Source organism: Eutrema salsugineum, unplaced genomic scaffold (assembly GCF_000478725.1).
Source record: "Eutrema salsugineum unplaced genomic scaffold, Eutsalg1_0 scaffold_6, whole genome shotgun sequence".
NCBI lineage: Eukaryota > Viridiplantae > Streptophyta > Magnoliopsida > Brassicales > Brassicaceae > Eutrema > Eutrema salsugineum.
In genome coordinates, this window is record NW_006256547.1 from 1,738,522 (window position 1) to 1,758,601 (window position 20,080).

A 20,080-nucleotide genomic window follows, 5' to 3' on the forward strand; every position below is an offset into this window, starting at 1 on the left:
CTAAATGTTAACAAAGGGTAGAAAATCCTATTTTTCCAAAGATTATATAATTTAAACAACATATACTGGCAGACAAAATCAATATTTATTTTTCAATTTTGTAAGAATAAAAATTTGAGAATCTTTTTGTGATTTCATAATTAAAAATAAATTTAGTCATACAAAAATGAAACATAAATTTTCCCAATTTAAAATGCTGGAAAGAGGCTCCAGTTCGTAGGCGGTGTCTGATGTTTGATTTTTCCACAAAAAATGTCAAATTTTGAGCAGAAAAGAGTTCCAAGTCTTCATATTTAATGAAGAATGATTGCGACTTCAAGATTTGTGATTTGAAAAAAATTATAGTCATAGAAAATAAAAGTTTGTGATTCAAATTTAAAAAGGGGGTTCAATTTTCGTGTGCTGTGTCTGCTGGTTGATTTTTCAACAACAAAATATGTATGGTACTGCTACTCCGAAAATTATTTTAATCATTGAACAGCTTGTAATATACAATTTTTCTGAGGAGTTTCAAGTTTTCAATTTAATGAAGAATGGAACAAGTTGTTCACCAAATTATATTATTCTTAGTCCTGAGTCTGTCCCATTCACAAGTTGCAAGGAATTTGGAAGTCAACTAAAATACGCCGTTCCTTAACGTACACTATCAGTTTTCTTTTATATTCAATATTTTCTGAATAAGTGTAATAGATTTGATAATATTTAACTCTCTTTTTTTCTCAAGTGGGACTAAAAAATGGTTTGGAAAAAACATGAACTCCGTGTGAGCAAGTATCATATGTCCTTCTTTAATCCTGATGAGACAAGAAATAAGAAAAGAGGATGTTAACAAAATAGAAAATAATAAATAGAAAATGACTTATCATTATCAACGAAGCCACAAAACAAAAAAGAACCTCGTCTTGTAAAAAATAAATCCAGAGTGCGGATGGCTGACACGTGTTGACGTAACGAACCCACTAGCCTATACACGTGTTACATCTCTGACATTGACTCCAGACAGTCTCTCAGTATTCGCCACGTATCACGTATTACAAAAAAACGCCATACGTGCGAACACGTCATAATGGTAACTCTAACGGCTGGTAACGGCAACTAACGCCGAGTATGAACATTCCGTCTTCTTCTCCGACTACTACGATAATTACTCCACCGGTCATCTCTCTGACCGTAGTTATGAACAAAAATTTAATTCTTTTCTTCACAAACCAACACATCGTTTAAAAAAACCCAAACTTTAATCCCAATTTCTTAATTTTCCATTTTCTAACGTGTAATTTTGTCTTTTCGTCGTCATCGTCCTCGTATGTATGGCGTGTATTCGAATTTCTAAATCACCGTCAGTGATAGATGAGCCTAGAGTCTTTGTGTTCACGACATGCCCAGCAATGAGATTCCACTGATCGATGATTAAATCTTCTAGCAAAATCCGTGGGAGGTAGACAATACCGAGATTGCAGATATCTTCCGTACGCCGGCGAAGGCGAGTTCGGCGGGGAAGGCGTGACGGAGAACGTCGAGTTCGGAGATCGATCTCCGCTAGAGGACGACGGAGATTCGTGTCTATGCGACCTCGGAGGAGAAAGAACGGCTCGGATCTTGGCTCCGGAGACGCGATCGTACTCCTCGACGATGATCGCTAGATCCTCCTCTGATTTGACGGAGATTAGAGTCTCCAGATCGCCGTTGGGTAATTGACATCTCAGATCAACGGAGTATCCGCAGAACTCAAACAGTTTCTTCATCAGCTCTGGAGAAAGCATTAATTAAAAATCAATCTCGATTTCGATTCGAGCAGGGGAAAGTGATTTTAACACAAATTGAAGTGATGTAAACGAAACTGGAGACGAACCTTGGAAAGAGAGAGAACGATCGACGGAGAGGACTCTGGTATGACCTCCGACGTAACGGAGCTTTCCGTCGGTATAACGAGGGAGGATTCTGCCGCCGTAACTGCATAGAAACTTGAGACTGCTTCCACTGCTCTTCTCGTTATAATCAACCGCCACCATTGTTAGCGTTTCTCTATTTTTTTTTTTGTATTTTTGTATTTTTTTTCTGGGAGAAAAGAGGAATTCGTTTTTTATTGAGTGTTTGTTTTTGGTTTCTCGTTGTCTTAAACCGAGAAGAAAGGTTGCAGATGGAGTGGTTTTATAGGCAGGAAGTGACGTCACGGCGGGACCTTACGCGTATGGGGATGGAAAAATTCGTTGGACTTTCTATGGGCATTTAGACTATTCTGTTATTCCCATAACGGAATATCCTTCTAAAAATTATTTCATTATGAAGTCGGGTGTATTTATTTTGTCTCAAAAAGTAATTTAAAGTAGCTGCTCATCATGTGTTTCAAAAAAAAAAAAAAGTAGCTCATCATAAGAAATTAAGAGATGTTGACCATGAAAGAAAACTAATTTTTCCGTTCAGAACTTATTTTGTTTCTCTTTTGCTGCTGAAACTTTACTGTATGTTTAATAGTCTATGTAATTTAGTTACATGTAATGTCAGTAATACGATTTTTCGAAAGAAATCATATATGGTATACTGCTTAGATATGCATGATATTTTTATGTATTTGCGTTGGTGGTACGTCTCAAAAACTCCATGGTAAGTTAAGACTTTCCAAAATTTAAATTCGTACTGTGTGCAATGATTGACTTTAGACTGCAGAATTCCGAACTACACTGTAGCTCCAAACCTCCTCAGTCCTCACTATCACACTTGCTTGCTTCGGTCCAGCTCTAGCCCATTAATGAATTGGAAAAGTCAGGGCCCATCTCTTATGCCCATAAAAAAAATTAAACTCGCGCGTAAAAAGAAAAGAAAAAAAAACCACGGTCAAAATTAGGGTTTCTAATTTGGGAATTTTTACTGTCTAGGAACGAATCGTAAAAAGTATCTGCTTTCGTTACTTTGCGGCTCGTTGTCCTTTCGTCTCTCTGCACTCTTCTCTCTTTGCATCAATTCGATTCTAAACTACGCCTTACAATTGAAGCGAGAGACATACACACACATACACACACAAACAAAAAAAAAACCCTAACAATCTCTGAAGTTACGATGAGCTCCTATGATCGTCGATTTGCTGATCCGAATTCGTATCGCCAACGCTCTGGGTAAGTTAATAGCGATCGACCCTTTTCTTCAATTTGTTATCTTCGATCTCTAACCCTTTTGCTTTCTCCTTAGCGCCCCAGTTGGTTCGTCTCAGCCGATGGATCCTTCTGCCGCACCGTACAATCCACGGTACGGCGGTGGTGGAGGTGGTGGATATGGACCGTCCCCTGTAGTGGCAGGTGATGGTTCCGGCTATGGTCGTTACCCAGCTTTCCACCCACCTACTAGTGGTTTCTCCGTTGGTCGCGGCGGCGGTGGCGGAAGAGGCGCATACGGTCAATACGGGGATAGAAGGGGTGGATACGGCGGCGGAGGCGGCGGGAATTGGGGAGGACGAGGTGGATCGAGTAAAAGGGAGCTAGATAGCGTTTCTCTTCCGAAGCAGAATTTTGGGAATCTTGTCCATTTCGAGAAGAATTTCTACGTGGAGAGTCCTGCTGTGCAGGCGATGACAGAGCAGGATGTTGCCATGTACAGAACAGGGAGGGATATATCCGTTGAAGGGCGTGATGTTCCTAAGCCGATTAAGATGTTCGAAGATGCTAACTTTCCAGGTATTAATTGCATTTCTCAAGTGTTTTTTTGTTTTCATCGTGATTGGGGATATGATTTAGATGTCATCTGTTCTGCTGAAGTAGATTTCGATGTTCTTGTTGCTGAGTGCAAGTATGCTTTGTTCAATGTTCCACGGACTCTGGAAGGGATGTTTGCTTCTTGTGTTAAATTTGTTTCCTGGTTCAATGTTTTGATTTCATAGACTTTTTTTTATTTGTTATATTTTTGTTAGATAATATTCTCGAAGCAATTGCTAAACTGGGATTTACTGAGCCCACGCCAATACAAGCTCAGGGATGGCCGATGGCTTTGAAGGGTAGGGATTTGATTGGTATTGCTGAGACTGGCTCTGGTAAAACACTGGCTTACTTGTTACCTGCGTTGGTTCACGTAAGTGCGCAACCTCGATTGGGTGAGTATTTTATAATAATAGTTGGATTTTAGCTGCATTTTTTTCTGGGAACATGATTACTTATGTGTGTATCTTTGGCTTTTTTAAGGTCAAGATGATGGACCCATCGTGTTAATATTAGCTCCGACCAGAGAATTAGCAGTTCAGATTCAAGAGGAATCAAGAAAATTCGGGCTGCGCTCTGGTGTTAGAAGTACTTGTATCTATGGTGGTGCTCCTAAAGGACCTCAGATTCGCGATCTTAGAAGAGGTTCATTTTTTCTCATTGCAATATCGTAGCCTTTCATATCTGGTTCTTGGATGGAATATAGAAACCTTTCGAATCTCTATTTGCCTTGTCAGGTGTTGAGATTGTGATTGCTACACCTGGTCGTTTGATTGATATGTTGGAGTGCCAACACACTAATTTGAAGAGAGTGACTTACCTTGTGTTGGATGAGGCTGACAGAATGTTAGACATGGGATTTGAACCTCAAATTAGAAAGATTGTATCTCAGGTATGCTTTTCCCTCCTAGAAAGCTATCATGTATACAGTAGTTTCATTAAGGAGAGGGTGGTCGACCAATGGGATTCAGTCGAAACATTTTTTCTCTACCTGAGTATTCGTATTTTGCTACTCAAACATTACGGCTTTAATTTAGATTTTCCTTTTCCTTTCACAGATCCGACCTGATAGACAGACACTGCTCTGGAGTGCAACATGGCCACGAGAGGTTGAATCTCTTGCCAGGCAGTTTCTACGAGATCCATACAAGGTCTACTTAATATATTCTTTAACTTGTTCAGATTGAGTATACTGTCATTGATTAAGTTGAGGCTAGTCATGTTTGTGCACTGAAAACAATTGTTATTTCATAGGCCATTATTGGATCAGCAGATCTAAAAGCTAACCAGTCTATTAACCAAGTAATCGAGATTGTACCGACGCCAGAGAAATACAACAGGTTCTTAATTTTTCTGTAATTGGAGAAGAAACAATATAGAAAATATTGAATAGCTTTCTGTGCCATTTTTTCTCTGATATGATGCTTATCCTTTTTTTTTCCCTCTCTCTTTTGATAGGCTCCTTACACTGCTTAAACAGTTGATGGATGGAAGTAAAATCTTAATATTTGTGGAGACAAAGAGAGGGTGTGATCAAGTGACTAGACAATTAAGAATGGATGGATGGCCAGCTCTTGCCATACACGGTGACAAAAACCAAGCGGAAAGAGATCGAGTCTTGTCAGAATTTAAGAGCGGAAGAAGCCCGATAATGACTGCCACTGACGTAGCAGCAAGGGGACTTGGTAGGATTCCCTGTTACACAATAGGAGAGGATTAGATTAGACCATTTCGTTTTCTGGGGAATAAAAGTTATAACAAAAGTCGCCTGGCTGCTGCTTTCCATGGTTTCCTCTGGAATTAGGAAAAAAAAAAAGGAGCTTTGAAGAATTTGCTTCCCTTAGCCATCTCCCGGGCATGGAGCTGATTGGTTTATGAGCAGCCTGGGCGACTCACCTGCTTGCATTAATAGTGTTTTAACGCCGTCACACACACTCCTTATCCCTGCAAGTTAAGGTGGGCACATTTACTTGGGAAAATGTGTTGCTCTTAGTTTCTTGATCTTTTTAGATCTGCAGTTGTAGGGATAAGGGGTTTTTGTTCTCTCTCCTCTCCTCTAGGCTCTAAAAACACCAAAATTCATACACACAGCAGCTTCTTTTTGTTCTTCTTCCTGCATTTGTTATCATATCAGTCTTCTTTTGCTTAACTTCTCAACTGTGCTTTCTTCTTTCTCCATTTGTTTTGTTGGTTTGCAGATGTGAAGGACATAAAGTGTGTGGTTAACTATGATTTCCCGACTTCATTGGAGGATTACATCCATAGGATTGGTCGAACTGGGCGTGCAGGGGCTAAAGGAATGGCCTTTACATTCTTTACACATGACAACGCCAAGTTTGCAAGAGAGCTTATCAAGATCCTTCAAGAAGCTGGTCAAGTTGTACCCCCCACTCTCTCTGCACTAGTCAGATCTTCTGGTTCTGGTTTTGGAGGTGAGAAATCTCTATCCTCTTTCCTCATTTTGAGTTCATCGTAACCATAATCTTGCCATTTAGTTTAAATGATTATGATTCCATTTTTGTTGACTTGTTCAGGTTCTGGTGGTGGCCGAAATTTCCGGTCAAGAGGAGGAGGACGTGGTGGGTTTGGGGATAAACGATCAAGATCGACTTCAAACTTTGTCCCTCCTGGTGGAAAAAGGACTTGGTAGAGAATAGAAGAAAGTTAAGTTATGATGATATTTGATACTTAACCGTGTTTATTTTCGTTTTCGTGCTAGAGAACAAATGTTTTATTTAATTATTTGATTTTTCTTCTTCTTCATGAGATTATTTATTTTCTTTTTCATAATTCTCTAAACTTATAAAATTTACTGTTTAAACTTCATTTTATCCGTCTTAAAACTTCTTTTGATAGAAGATTATTTAACGTTAAAATTGTTAACCAAAACAATTTATGATATAAACTAATTTAATAAATATTTGGATCAGAGTTTATTTTCCCTTCATGAATTATACATAAAACAGGTTTCAAAAAAAAAAAAAAAATGAATTATACATAAATATAAGTATCCAAATTGGTCAATTAAAACAAAACTATTCAATAGTCCAACATTTAATGGCATGCTCTAAACATGGTTCATACTTGATGTTACATAATTACTACTTATTCTGTTCCTAAAAGAATAATTTTACAAGATTTTTTACCCTATGGTTTAATCTTGGCTTTAAGAAATCGGCGAGAGGATATCCGGTGCTAATCCAAAGTATTTATATATATATATGGGTTAACGTAATAATAATTGTTTATATTAAAACACCAAACCTCACAATTTTTTCCAGTCTTCGGAGTCTCCGGGCAAAGAGAAAGATAGAGAGATTGTGAGTGAGAGAGAAAGGGTATGGAGACAGACGAAAGCGGCGTGTCTTTGCCGTCGGGACCCGATGGTCGGAAGCGGCGAGTCAGTTACTTCTACGAGCCGACGATCGGAGACTACTACTACGGTCAAGGACATCCGATGAAACCTCACCGGATCCGTATGGCTCATAGTCTAATCGTCCATTATCACCTCCACCGTCGCCTCGAAATCAGCCGTCCTAACCTCGCCGACGCCGCCGATATTGGTCGGTTTCATTCGCCGGAGTACGTTGATTTTCTCGCTTCCGTTTCACCGGAATCCGTGGGCGATCCTTCGTCAGCACGAAACCTAAGGAGATTCAATGTCGGCGAGGATTGTCCTGTCTTCGACGGACTTTTCGACTTTTGCCGTGCGTCCGCCGGAGGTTCCATTGGCGCTGCCGTCAAATTAAACCGGCAGGACGCGGATATCGCTATCAATTGGGGCGGTGGGCTTCACCATGCCAAGAAAAGCGAAGCCTCTGGGTTTGCTACGTAAACGACATCGTGCTAGGGATTCTCGAGTTGCTCAAGATGTTTAGGGTAAATGCTCGATTCCCTGCTTATCTCACAACTCGTATCATTTTAGGGTTTAAGGTTATCTTATTGAGTAGTTTTCGTAAATGCGCCTGGAAATCTTTAACTCTTTCATGTACCGGAAATTGCAAATTAGAATCTCGCATTATCATGTAGGTCAAGTGCATCAGTTGTTTCTGAGAAAATGCAGCTGCAAGTTATTATAGTCTTTTAACTCCTTTCAGTGTTTCCATGGCGAAAGGATAATTGTTTGTTTGAGAAATTGGGCAGACAATATACTATATTGCAACTTGTTTTGTTTTCATCATCTGATTCTCTCCAAGTTTCTTCCTTACGTTTCATTAAATTGGGATTAGTGTTTCTTTGTTATTGTATCCTGACAGCACTCTTCGAAAGTTTCAGATGATGTTTGTATTGCTTGCAAAGGTTAAGATGTTGTTTCTATTGCTTGCACACTAATGTGCATTCATCAAATTTCGTTTGCAGCGGGTTCTCTACATAGACATCGATGTCCACCATGGAGATGGAGTGGAAGAGGCGTTTTACACCACTGATAGAGTTATGACAGTTTCTTTCCACAAATTTGGGGACTTTTTCCCAGGAACTGGTCACATAAGAGACGTTGGGGCGGAAAAAGGAAAATACTATGCTCTAAATGTTCCATTGAACGATGGCATGGACGATGAAAGTTTCCGCAGCTTGTTCAGACCTCTTATTCAGAAGGTTATGGAGGTGTATCAGCCAGAAGCAGTTGTTCTTCAGTGTGGGGCTGACTCCTTAAGCGGTGATCGGTTGGGTTGCTTCAACTTATCAGTCAAGGGTCATGCTGATTGCCTCCGGTTCTTAAGATCTTACAACGTTCCTCTCATGGTCTTGGGTGGTGGAGGGTATACTATTCGAAATGTTGCCCGTTGCTGGTGTTATGAGGTCTTTTCATCTCTTCTATGCTTTTAAAGTATATAATAAGTTCTTGTTCTTGAAAGGTCTGTTTCTGTTGCTTCGTTGCAGACTGCTGTTGCGGTTGGAGTAGAGCCGGACAACAAACTTCCGTACAATGAGTATTTTGAGTATTTTGGCCCAGATTATACGCTTCATGTCGAACCAAGCCCAATGGAGAATTTGAACACACCAAAAGATATGGAGAAGATAAGGTAAGACCTCGTACTAGTCCTTTTTATGGTTATTGTACTGCAGCTGCAAATGAATTCCTATGTAATCTCGATGTAACATAGGATTTATCTTCGTGCTGGTTCCAATAGTTCAGGAAAGCTTTACATATTCATAGCTTTGGGCTTACGAACCTTGTTGGCCTTGTCAATGGGATATGTTGAACTTAGGGAAATGACTTATTGATATTTCAGGAACACGTTGCTAGAACAACTTTCGGGGCTAATACACGCGCCTAGCGTGCCATTTCAGCACACACCTCCAGTCAATCGAGTTTTGGAGGAGGTAATTTTTTTTTTGCAAATCATTCTATTCTCTTTCGTGTTTTAGTTTCTTCCTGTCCTACCGACTCATTAGATATGTTCATCTCGAAACTTTAGCCGGAAGATGACTTGGAGAAAAGACCAAAGCCTCGCATTTGGAGTGGAACAGCGACTTATGAATCGGACAGTGATGATGATGAGAAACCTCTTCATGGTTTCTCAGGTATTGGTGGCGCAACTATGGACAGGTAAAAAAAAAGCAGCTTCCTCCTAGTTCAGTCTACCAAACCCCTTGATAGTCTTTGTCTAAACTTGTTTACAAAGTGATTGAGTATTTAATTGAAATCTCTTAAATTCTTCAGGGACTCTACAGGTGAAGATGAAATGGAAGATGATAACCCAGAGCCGGAGGTGGATCCCCCATCTTCTTAAAAACTTGTTTCATAGGAATCCATTTCTATTACCATTCAAACAAAACCAGAAAAATGCATCTAAATAGTTTTTTTTTGGGTTCTATCTACTCTTACAAAGACAATGAATGCCTTTAGAAAAACCTACGGAAATAGCTTAAAATTGAGACTTTCATCATCCAATTTTATCAGAAATATGTAAAATTGCCCATAATTTAAGAGCAGACATGGCTAAGGAGCTTGTTTCTCTCCAACTTCTCCCACCACAATTTCACATTCCACGCCATTTCATTGCCCTTTCTTCTCCTTCAACCCTCAATCTCCGCCCCAAACCACCGCAAAACCCAATCTTTATCCGCCGAGCAACCACCCAATCTCACCGCCACAAAACTTCCAACGACGACGACGCAATCCCAGCCAACGAAGTGAAAACCATCGCGAAATTCAAATCCCGCCACAATTACATAAGAGTCATTGAAGTTTCCCGAAAAACAGAGCACCCTCTCGCCGGCTCACGCCTCCTCCTCCTCGATAATCCCGGTAACATCCACAGCATCTCTTTCCTCCTTAAAACTTTAACCGACAGTTACTTCGACGTCTTCGCTACCCTGCCTCCGATTATCCCTCCCGGACCCATCGGCGTTCTCGGATTCGGAGCCGGTTCAACAGCCAGATTGATTCTCGAGCTTTACCCTCCCGAAATCACCGTCCATGGCTGGGAAATCGACCCTTGTGTAATCGACGTCGGAAGAGAGTATTTTGGCCTCTCTAAGCTCGAGAGGGATCACAAAGACAGGATTTTTATCAACATTGGAGACGCCTTGAACGCTAGCGTCAAAACCGGGTTTTCGGGTATTTTAGTTGATCTTTTTAGTGAAGGGAGTGTGATCGAAGAGCTCCAAGATCCAAAAGTGTGGAAGAGTTTGAAAAGCAGGTTGAGGAAGAGAGGGAGGATTATGGTGAATGTTGGAGGAAGATGTGTGGAAGCTGAGGATTCAGAGAGAGATGGGGATTTGGTTATGGAGGAAACGTTGAAAGCAATGAGCCAGGTTTTTGGTGATAAGCTCTTTGTTCTAACGCTCGGGAATGGTAATGATAGCTCCCTGGCTCTAACCGGTGATTTACCCGATCTTGATGCGTGGAAGAAGAGACTCCCACTTCCCGAATTGCGCAGCTTTGTTGATATGTGGAAACCTTTTACAAAATTCAGATTGAAATATTAAGCCTTTATGATATTGCTTGTGATAATTAGTGTAAAGTAATGCTGCAATGTGTTTTTGCTCTCTCATTTTGGATCATGCCAAGCTATGAAATTTGATTAGCTCATACACAAAACTTTGTTGGCTTAACCATTGTTTCTATATTGTTGAATCGTAAGGCTTTCTACTTCTTTCATGGCTTCAATCTAAAGATTTTACTCATTACTGTTATCCATGAGTTCTGGTATTTTTGTAGCTAAAGTCGACAAAGATCTCTGTATCGCTCTGTTTAACCCAAAATCAAAAGTTGGGCTTTAGTGTTTTCACAGTTTATACTCGAAGAAGAAGATCTAGATGCTGAAATAGTGAAATCCATTGAAGCTTCATCAGGAGGCAAAAGCATTACAGTGGCATTCTTTCTTCGACATCATCATTTAGCTCTTAATCGTTTCACCCGAAAAATTAAGTTCATTTATCATCTCAAACTATAGAATCTACTTGAAAAGATACATCATAATTAGTGCAAGTTTTTGATCTGTAGTTTTGAAAGCTAGATTGAAGCTAAAAATATTAGTAGTTTAGGTTGTAACAAATTTTGTTAATATGAAGTTCAGCATTCAAACCCCTAAAAGTTCTTGATTATCAATATTTTTACATCTGTAAGATATAGACTACAGTCCCTACATCAACATTATACATTGTTGAAAATATAGATTAAATCAAACGCATGCTTCTTGCTTACCTTAGGCTTTTGCCCGTAGGATACAAATTCCAATTAGTTGCAAAGTATCATTGGAGGTTATAACCACCGTACGTTTATTTTACAATAATCTTTTAAAATTCTATAGGAGTTAGAATCTATAGATCAATTCCAGAAATAATAAACATCAAATAGCTACATTCCAAATGATTTGATCTATAACTCTTATATTACGTGGGCCACTCTTAAGATTACATCTACACTATGTATTCCAATTATTAGCCTTTTTTTTTTTAATATCAAACTCGTATTATGCATTTAGCTTAAATAGCATATACTCTACAATAAATAACACATCAGATTTTTCATGATTACTACAAACGAAATATTGGATAACGCATGAAAATTATAGCATAAATACAACATTTTTGATCGTATATTTAATATTTTAGTAAAATAATTTATAATTACTGAAACGAAGGGTTGACTTTAATTGACCGATCACGTGTTACTGCAGAGAAATAAGCAATCCCGAGGTAGAATAAAATCTCTATCCCTAGCTCGTCAATTTCTTCATTTTTAGTTTCGACAAAACATGAAATTCCATATTACAGAGAAAATATTTAGGTTTGTAATTCTAATAACTGGAAGTTTTTTTTTCAATTTTAGAATTGCAGTTTATTTCAATGTATCAATTAAATAACCAATTACTCCCTCTCAAGGTCGGATCTGAGAATTTGAGGGATAGAAACAATTTAAGAACAAATATTTTTTTTGTGATTTAGGGGCTGAAAAATTCGTAAATAACTAAAGAAAAATTTTCGGGGCTGTAGGCGGATGTTTCATCAGGCTGTCTCCAGATCCGGCCCTGCTCCCTCTGTTTAGAATTAGTTGATGTTTAAGGTTTTTGCACACAGATTAATAATGCATTTAATATTTATTTTTTCTACACTAAAAACATTATCTATAATTCATTTAAATATTATTCAGCCAATAAGAAAACAATCTGCAGAATATAAAAAGTCAAAAACAATATAAATTCATTAAATTTTACATTGAAAAATGAGAACATCAAATAATCCTGAACAAAAAAAAATCTCATAAAACATCAAATAATTCTGAACAGAGGAAGTATGTAAATTTAGTGGTTTGTACTAGTTTTACCGTTCTATTACCAACTCTTAAATGCAGTAAATTCTACCTATATCAAATGAAGAATAATTAATTAAATGAATATTATGTAGTTAAGTGCATAAGACATAAATGTATCCATATAGCCATATAGGTTGATTAGCATATTTTCTCCATTGAACTATACTTGACATGTTTTACATTATCAGTAAGTAAAATTATTAACTGCGTTAATGGGTCATTTAGGTAGATGACTTTGAGGGTGATAATTTGCAGTAAAAAGTACAAGGTGGAAATAGTAGATAATTGAGTTATTAGTTAAATTGTAACATGTTTGTTTTTTGTTTTTGCTTTTTTTAAAGAAGATGCACGAAACTCATGTTATTTGAAAAAACATGCACGATAAGTTCTATTTCTTCTTCTAATTGTGTTTCATATTCATGATTGCAATCTAGCTTGTATTCAATTCTGCAGATATAAAAACAAGCAAAGCAAATGAGATATTCACAAGACTATTCTCCAAAAAACTATTCTCCAACTTTGAATCATTGGCCTTTCTCATACCTCCAACTTTACCTTCCATCAACATTATTCATTAATTAAATATTATCTCGTATATGTGCCTGTGTTTCAAATGAGACCATAGATAAAATGTGGTTTCTAAAGATTCTAAAAGTCACAAGGACTGAATTAAATTAACAGAAGAAAATGAATGCGAGGGACAAAGTAGTACTAGTCTAGTTTTAGTAGATCATATGTGTGAGGAGGACCCATATTCTCTCTCTCTCTCTGCAAACCCTTTATAACACTTCATACCCCCACCTCTCTATTGTATCAATTTATACGCCTGTATGCAACCTCTTCATATTTAAGGGCTATATATATATATATTGTTTTTCGGCACATTGAAGGGCTAATATATAGATCAATGCCAGCTCTAATTAATTAGTTGCTTTAATCTTTTGAGTTCTGATGATAGTAAAATTTGTTAAATTTTCCTTTCGTAAGATATTGATCAAGTATTTTGATTTCCAAGTCGAAAATTTAAAATAAAACAATTCATTCAATGTCAAATAAGTTTCAAAAGAAATTCATAATAATATAAAACATAACAACTATATCCCTGAATTTATTTTCAATATATATATATATAATAATAATAAATCAATCAACCAAATCATAGTTCTTCAATAATTTTCAAACTTCATTGATGTTTTGCCATCTGAATGCCCAAATCAATGAGATTGAAAATTTTGATATGAGTCGAACCAATTTTTTTGTATCCTAAAAAGTACGAAGATTTACGTTTTCTCTTTTCGCAAGGAGTGCGAGACTAGTTTCCTCTTTTAGCAAAGAATAGGACCTCTATTTTCGAACCCTAATTCCTTATATTAGTCACAAAATTAAGATTTTAGTTCGGTTAAAAAGGCTAGATGCTTCACTTTAGTAAATTACTATATTCCCACCACTAACCACCATCATAACATGACAAAGAATAACTATTTAATGGATCTTGAAAGCCATTTTTTTCTTGGAACTGTATCTTGAAAGCATTCCAAAAAACTTATAAGGTGAAATTTTCAGTCTAACTTATTTTCGAAATTGACAGCGTTCCAAGAGGTTCAGCTCGAAGTACTAGCCTGAATTATATATATAAAATAACATTAATTCTACATTAGTCTGAATTTATTTATATTCGAGTCGAACCATTTGAACTTTGTTTATAGAATAGCGCCTCTGGTACTCATTTGAACTCTTTTATTTATAAAGAAAAAAATAGAATAGCGCATGTAGTCATTTGAACTCTTAAGTTTCGACTCGAATGTTTTATTCAAGTGAGTTTGTGGGAAAAACTCTTGTCAAAAAAATTTCCTTCCGTCAACATTTGATATTTGATCTGACTTTCGGCTAAAAATATTTGGTGATTAAATGTGCAAAAACTAAATAATAGGAAATCACTGTAACAAAATGTCACAATCGGTTGTCACTTCCAATAATATATACTCTAACACAAGTAACTGTTGATACTAACCCTAGCTATATCTTCAAAACTCTTTGGACCCCCCTCATATTTATTTTTGTTCATTACAAAAGTTTGATTTTACAAAACCTATTAAAACTTGACTTGAGATCACATGAAATCTCTTGACTTTTACTGATTTCCTGTCTCTACCTAGCTACTTTTGAGGTCTTGAGAGTTTATCCGTGTTCATATATATTATTTTTCGATGAAATTAAAATGAAGAATATTTTGCCACAATTAGGAAAATTGAATATTCAATTATTAATATTAAGTTTAGGATGTGAAGATTTTTTTATTACGGTACGAACACAGTGACCATGAGAAGTTAACATGCATATATTCAAGAAATTTGTACTGGCGGTCTAGTTTATTCTGCCAAAACCATTCGTATATATTCTAAATAGTATGCTCTTTAACAATCCCCATTGCAAATCAGAATTTACTGTGATCGTACTCAATCGAGAATTTGATGGAGACGTTTAGGGCTCCTGAGGTTCCAAGTCTTAATATGGCTATCAGCGTGACAGGTATTGAGAGATCATAGCATATATATACACAATGGTTATTGATTAGTTAGCTTACGGTTGATCTTGGGACTGTTAGGGAATATTGTTATCATTAAATGCATGAAGAAAATTTACAAAAGCTAAAGTTAAATAAATCAATATATTGGGAGACAAAAGTGAGCACAGTGAATGATATTACTATTATTCTTGAGATGAAATGTCATAGTCATTCTTTAAGGGACATACCTTCTCCTCCTCTTCCTGTTTATTAATTGTTCATTTGTTATTATTACACTTTGTCTTTTGCTCTTTCTCCTTCTTCTCCACTAAAAAGTTTCTCTTTCATTTTTCCCCTTTTTTATTTGTTAGTTTGGTTTCTTTAAATTCTCAGCTTCTATACAAATCTTTCTCAATTCTTCTTGAAATTAGGGTTTTCCTCTTTTCTTTGAGAGGGCTAAAACCCTAATATATCCCTCTCATTGACTAAAGAGTTAAGCCTACACTATCTACTTTGGAAGCAAATTTCAAAGGTAAGAAAAAAGCCCTTGAAAGAGGAAGAAAGATACACTTAGATCCTCAAAGAACCTAAAGATCTAAAGGCAGGTATATATATATACTCTATATATGCTTCGATGTATGTATGTATATATGTATCTAAATAAATCCCTAGATGTATGCATAACCCGATAATCACAGATAATCCTTTTCTATTATATGTTTTTTCTTCTTCTATGCTTCAAGTTATTTGTTCTATGCGCGATTGCTTATATGTGTATATATACATATCCACTTTAATTGATCGTTCTGTCAATTTCCTTACTTTGAATTTCTACTAAAAAAGACTTAGGTATATAATTGTAGCATATGAGAAAAGGATAGTACATGTGTAAATTAAATCTTCATCGTAGCAGTTTGAGTTGACCTAATTAAGATCAGATTTATTAAAATTTATATACATATCCAGATTAGGATTGATTTGAGGTTAGTGGAATTGTTTCAATTCAACAAGGACAAGGAGGGAAAAAAGAGAGAAAGATATATAGAGATGGATAGAGAAAGAAAGACTAACTCAATAAGTTATAAAAGATAAACTACGAAATTTCAATTTTCTATGACGTCCAAGTTTAATTTTGGGCTTTCGATTAGAATTTAAAGAATCCTTACTGAGTTTCTCTTTAAAGGTAATTAGTTTTTTTTTTTAACAAAGCTAGGGTTGAGGAGAGAGAGCAAGATAGAGAAGATGGTAAAGCACAAGGGCACAACTGAATCACAATTAAGAAAAGATGCTTTAATTTTCAGTAAAATTTGTAATATAAATATGCATTAAACAAAAAAAGTAGTGTTATATGTAATATTGTTATACCGAGAGATACACAAACTCATCGATCTGACATAAAAACAGTTACTTTTTTTGTCCAAGGAGTTTGTACAAACACTCATATAGTTTTAATTGATTCTGAACTGATCCACATGTATGTCCAATGTTAGAAATAAAGTCTGTATGGGTATATATATATATATCCATACATATATATATCCTCTGTTAAGGTATATATATGTATACTCTGTCATATAACAAAAACTTACTGAATTCTACTTTAAATCAGTTTCTCCTATTGTTTCTAGAGGGAACTTAAGAGATGCTATGATCTGTAATATTTAAGTGATATAAATTGTGTCCAAGTGATATTTGTCTATATAATAAATTAGACCCAGCTTCCTAAATCACATATTACTTATGTAGTACTTCACTAAAAATAAGGCTTATACTTAAAAATAGGCTTTACAGATTAAGTTAATGAGATTTATTGACAAAAATAAGATTTTTAAATGCTAGATATATATCAGTTAGCGTAAAAACAAAAACATCCAGTGAAACCAAACTGATCATAGTTCAATTTACCAGCATGTCCTGATGAATCTTTGTGTTAAATCTTGAAGACCTTTACGTTTTGTAAAGCTAGTTTATAATTTTCTTAGATTAGATATTGGACATGTACGTTATGTCCCTTTCTACGTTTCTCCTGTGTGTGTGTGTTTTTAACTATTTTTTGTTTTAATGCTGAAATGATTTCTTTTTATAAAAAACTTGATTTTAGGTATAAGAAACCAGAAAAGAAATGGCGTCGTCGTCATCAAACACATACAACTCACCATGTGCGGCGTGCAAGTTTCTTCGCCGGAAATGCATGCCGGGATGCATATTCGCGCCATATTTCCCACCGGAGGAGCCACACAAATTCGCCAACGTCCACAAGATCTTCGGAGCAAGTAACGTCACTAAGCTCCTCAACGAGCTCCTCCCTCACCAGCGTGAAGACGCAGTCAACTCCTTAGCCTATGAGGCTGAGGCACGTGTCCGTGATCCCGTCTATGGCTGCGTCGGAGCCATCTCTTATCTCCAGAGACAAGTCCATAGGCTTCAGAAGGAGCTCGACGCGGCTAATGCTGACTTGGCTCATTATGGTTTGTCCACGTCAACACCTGCCGGCAACGTCGTCGACTTGGTGTTTCAGCCTCAGCCGCTTCCGCCGCAGCAGACGCAGCCGTTGAATCCGGTTTATAGACTTTCAGGGGCGAGTCCGGTAATGACTCAGTTGCCACGTGGCAACGGAGGATCTTATGGGACTTTTCTTCCTTGGAACAATGGTCATGATCAGCAAGGAGGTAACATGTGATCAGAGTATATAAATTATGTGTGCTCCATCGATTCATCTCTCTCTCTCTCTTTCTTTATTTATGTGTGTATGTGGAATGTGGTACGAATACTTTATAATAAGCTGGGATTTTTTTCTTGCGAACTTTAAATGCATGGACTGTTCGTATTTATTTATGATGAGATATATATAAAGATATTGTCGTTTTTGATTATTATTATTATTATTACTATTTTGGTGTGTAACGATACCTTAGCTAGGATATAGTTGTGTTATGTTTTATGAATTGGGAACGATTAACTGGTTATTTAGGCTATACAATAAGAAACAAGACCCACTTGTTATTTTGTGTTTATACACCATTGTGACTTAATTAATTAATATCATTAACGTTTATGATGGGATATATATATATAAAATAATTATGGCGCTGATTGTTATTTCCCAAGTTGGTTCAATACCTAAACTAGAATTGTTGTAATGTGATGCGTGGATGTTTGACAGAAGTTAAGGGCAATAAAAATTGAATGAAGGATGCTGTTTATTATTAGTTAACAGTTTATATAGTTTTTTATTTGTGATATACGGAAGTGGTGTTCATTGTATCATTGTATGGTTGCTCACCTAATATATATAGGGGATGTATATAAGTGCATATTCTATCATATTAGTAGTTTTGTATTTTTTTAGTGAAAATAATTTGTAGAGCGACGGCTAGGCATGTGGATTATGAAGTTTCCTTTTCCCTTTTTTTATATATTTTTTTGCTTATTAATATATTAAGGTGTGTGCAGCCTTTCAGACAGTCATAAACAATGATCGTTAGAATGTTATTGCATTAAAGTATTAAGAATTCTTTTATGGGGGGCATACTATTATGGAGTCATCCTGTGAAATTTACCAAATATAGTCTAAGTCATGAGTAGTGAAATTGAAGTAGCAACAAGAAAATGACGGTTTTGTGATTAAACGGTCTGTACTGAGACAAAATAATAGCTGTAGCATATTAAATTTTAAACCAATTAAAAGACGGTAGCTTGTTTTTATTAATGCATCTTGGAAATTGAAGAAAATGACGATGTTTCGTGACTAGAACACGAGGGTGAATCTGATTCAATCTTTCTTTTTTGGACGTCTTCTTTGATTTTGATCTAAACACTCAGAAACGATATAAATGATTTGTACATAGTAAGTTTTTTTAAAAAGAAGCGATTTATTGATAATAACCAAGTACAAAAACAAAAAACCAATTAAAATTAAAAAGAATTACAAGTACGGATAAAACCACATCTAGAAAATACCAGTATCATGCAGCTGCTGTTTGAATACATTTGAACTACATTAAACGGGAATGGTGATTTACGTCATACTGTCAACAATTTTTTTTAATAAGCCTACTTGAATGCCTAATTGTTTGGTCCATATATAAGCCCAATTTTATACAAATCGAGTCGAAAAGTTGCTACATCATAGCTTGTGATTGTGAATTGCAATAACACTTAGTGATATGAGTTAGATATTATAATTTGTCAAAAGACATAGTCACATAAGTAATAATACAATATAACTTTGTTTTGCCAAATCTAGTTACTTTAAGATGCGAAATCTAATATGTAATTCTTTACTTCTATCTTAAGCCCATAATTTGGCTCGTACGTTTTTATCTATCTATGGCTCTATGCCAAACATAAATTCACCATAGCCAAAATTAAAAAAATATACATATATATATATATATCTTTTTCTTATATATCCTTAGAAATATTACCAATGAAAATAATTAACACTAATTTGAGATGGTATGCGCATTTGTGGTCAAGAGTCTAGAATTAATTTTATATTCGTGTACTATTAAGAAAAAAAGATCGTTCATCGTTGTATAAGAAAGTGCTATCGCAATTAATACGATACAAAGATAAACACAAAAATTAATGTTACTCCCTCCATCATTCTGAAGTCTGAACTATGGAGTATATGATATGTGCTATACAAGTTAGTGCTATACACACACACATGTACATGCTGAAACACATATATTTTTGTTTTCATGAGTGAAATGAAAATAAGCATAATAATAACCATAGCCCAAGGGAAAGACATGAATTCTACTTCTATATTATATCATCAAAATATAGGTACATGTTCTTACAATGGGATTATTGCATCTGTTCATGTATCATATAGTTATGTAAAATGATAATATATATATATAATATAAATTGTGAAAAATTACCCTTGATATATATTTAAAAATTGTGAAAAATAATTGTGGATATTGTCGCGGAGAAAATAATAGGAAGAGATCGAGAATCCATCAAATCCATCAATCAATCGATGTCTTTAAAGACGTAAAAAGGAAGCAAACTCTGAGTTTCTGCCTTTCAGCTAAACTACAAAACTCAACAAGTTTCTTTAATATTGCGGGTCCTTTACTACTTTTAACACTCCTAAAATTAGTAAAATTA

The 20,080-nt window shown here is 35.9% G+C and overlaps 5 protein-coding genes across 6 annotated transcripts; 4 read left to right on the forward strand and 1 right to left on the reverse strand.

Moving 5' to 3' along the window:
• Positions 1–864: 864 nt before the first annotated feature.
• On the reverse strand, positions 865–2,116 carry LOC18013372. Its single transcript, XM_006394249.2, has 2 exons — positions 1,853–2,116; positions 865–1,750 (listed from the first exon to the last, which is right to left on the reverse strand). The coding sequence occupies exons 1-2, from the start codon at positions 2,010–2,012 to the stop codon at positions 1,341–1,343; spliced, it is 570 nt and encodes a 189-aa protein (XP_006394311.1). The 5' UTR covers positions 2,013–2,116; the 3' UTR covers positions 865–1,340.
• An 831-nt stretch (positions 2,117–2,947) lies between these two features.
• On the forward strand, positions 2,948–6,465 carry LOC18013373 (DEAD-box ATP-dependent RNA helicase 30). 2 transcript variants are annotated; one of them, XR_002897661.1, is made up of 11 exons: positions 2,948–3,113; positions 3,187–3,668; positions 3,902–4,081; positions 4,170–4,331; positions 4,424–4,578; positions 4,745–4,837; positions 4,941–5,026; positions 5,145–5,371; positions 5,491–5,642; positions 5,885–6,118; positions 6,221–6,454. XR_002897661.1 is itself a non-coding variant. In XM_006394250.2 (10 exons), exons 1-10 carry the CDS (start codon positions 3,058–3,060, stop codon positions 6,334–6,336), a joined length of 1,791 nt encoding a protein of 596 aa, XP_006394312.1. In that variant the 3' UTR covers positions 6,337–6,465. The 2 variants fall into 2 exon arrangements, 1 of the variants encoding a protein (XP_006394312.1); XM_006394250.2 differs by lacking the exon at positions 5,491–5,642 and having other exon boundaries at positions 3,058–3,113; positions 6,221–6,465.
• Positions 6,466–6,951: 486 nt separating this feature from the next.
• LOC18011794 (histone deacetylase 6) lies at positions 6,952–9,509 on the forward strand. Its single transcript, XM_024151303.1, is given in 7 exon segments — positions 6,952–7,510; positions 7,513–7,565; positions 8,046–8,486; positions 8,568–8,710; positions 8,921–9,011; positions 9,107–9,237; positions 9,352–9,509. Coding segments are annotated over 7 exon segments (1,413 nt in total). The 5' UTR covers positions 6,952–7,026; the 3' UTR covers positions 9,422–9,509.
• Positions 9,510–9,593: 84 nt separating this feature from the next.
• On the forward strand, positions 9,594–10,744 carry LOC18011620. Its single transcript, XM_006394252.2, has one exon. The coding sequence runs from the start codon at positions 9,627–9,629 to the stop codon at positions 10,620–10,622; it is 996 nt and encodes a 331-aa protein (XP_006394314.1). The 5' UTR covers positions 9,594–9,626; the 3' UTR covers positions 10,623–10,744.
• A 4,644-nt stretch (positions 10,745–15,388) lies between these two features.
• LOC18011621 (protein LATERAL ORGAN BOUNDARIES) lies at positions 15,389–17,736 on the forward strand. The gene is made up of 2 exons (XM_006394254.2): positions 15,389–15,561; positions 17,058–17,736. The coding sequence occupies exon 2, from the start codon at positions 17,079–17,081 to the stop codon at positions 17,634–17,636; it is 558 nt and encodes a 185-aa protein (XP_006394316.1). The 5' UTR covers positions 15,389–15,561; positions 17,058–17,078; the 3' UTR covers positions 17,637–17,736.
• Positions 17,737–20,080: the final 2,344 nt, after the last annotated feature.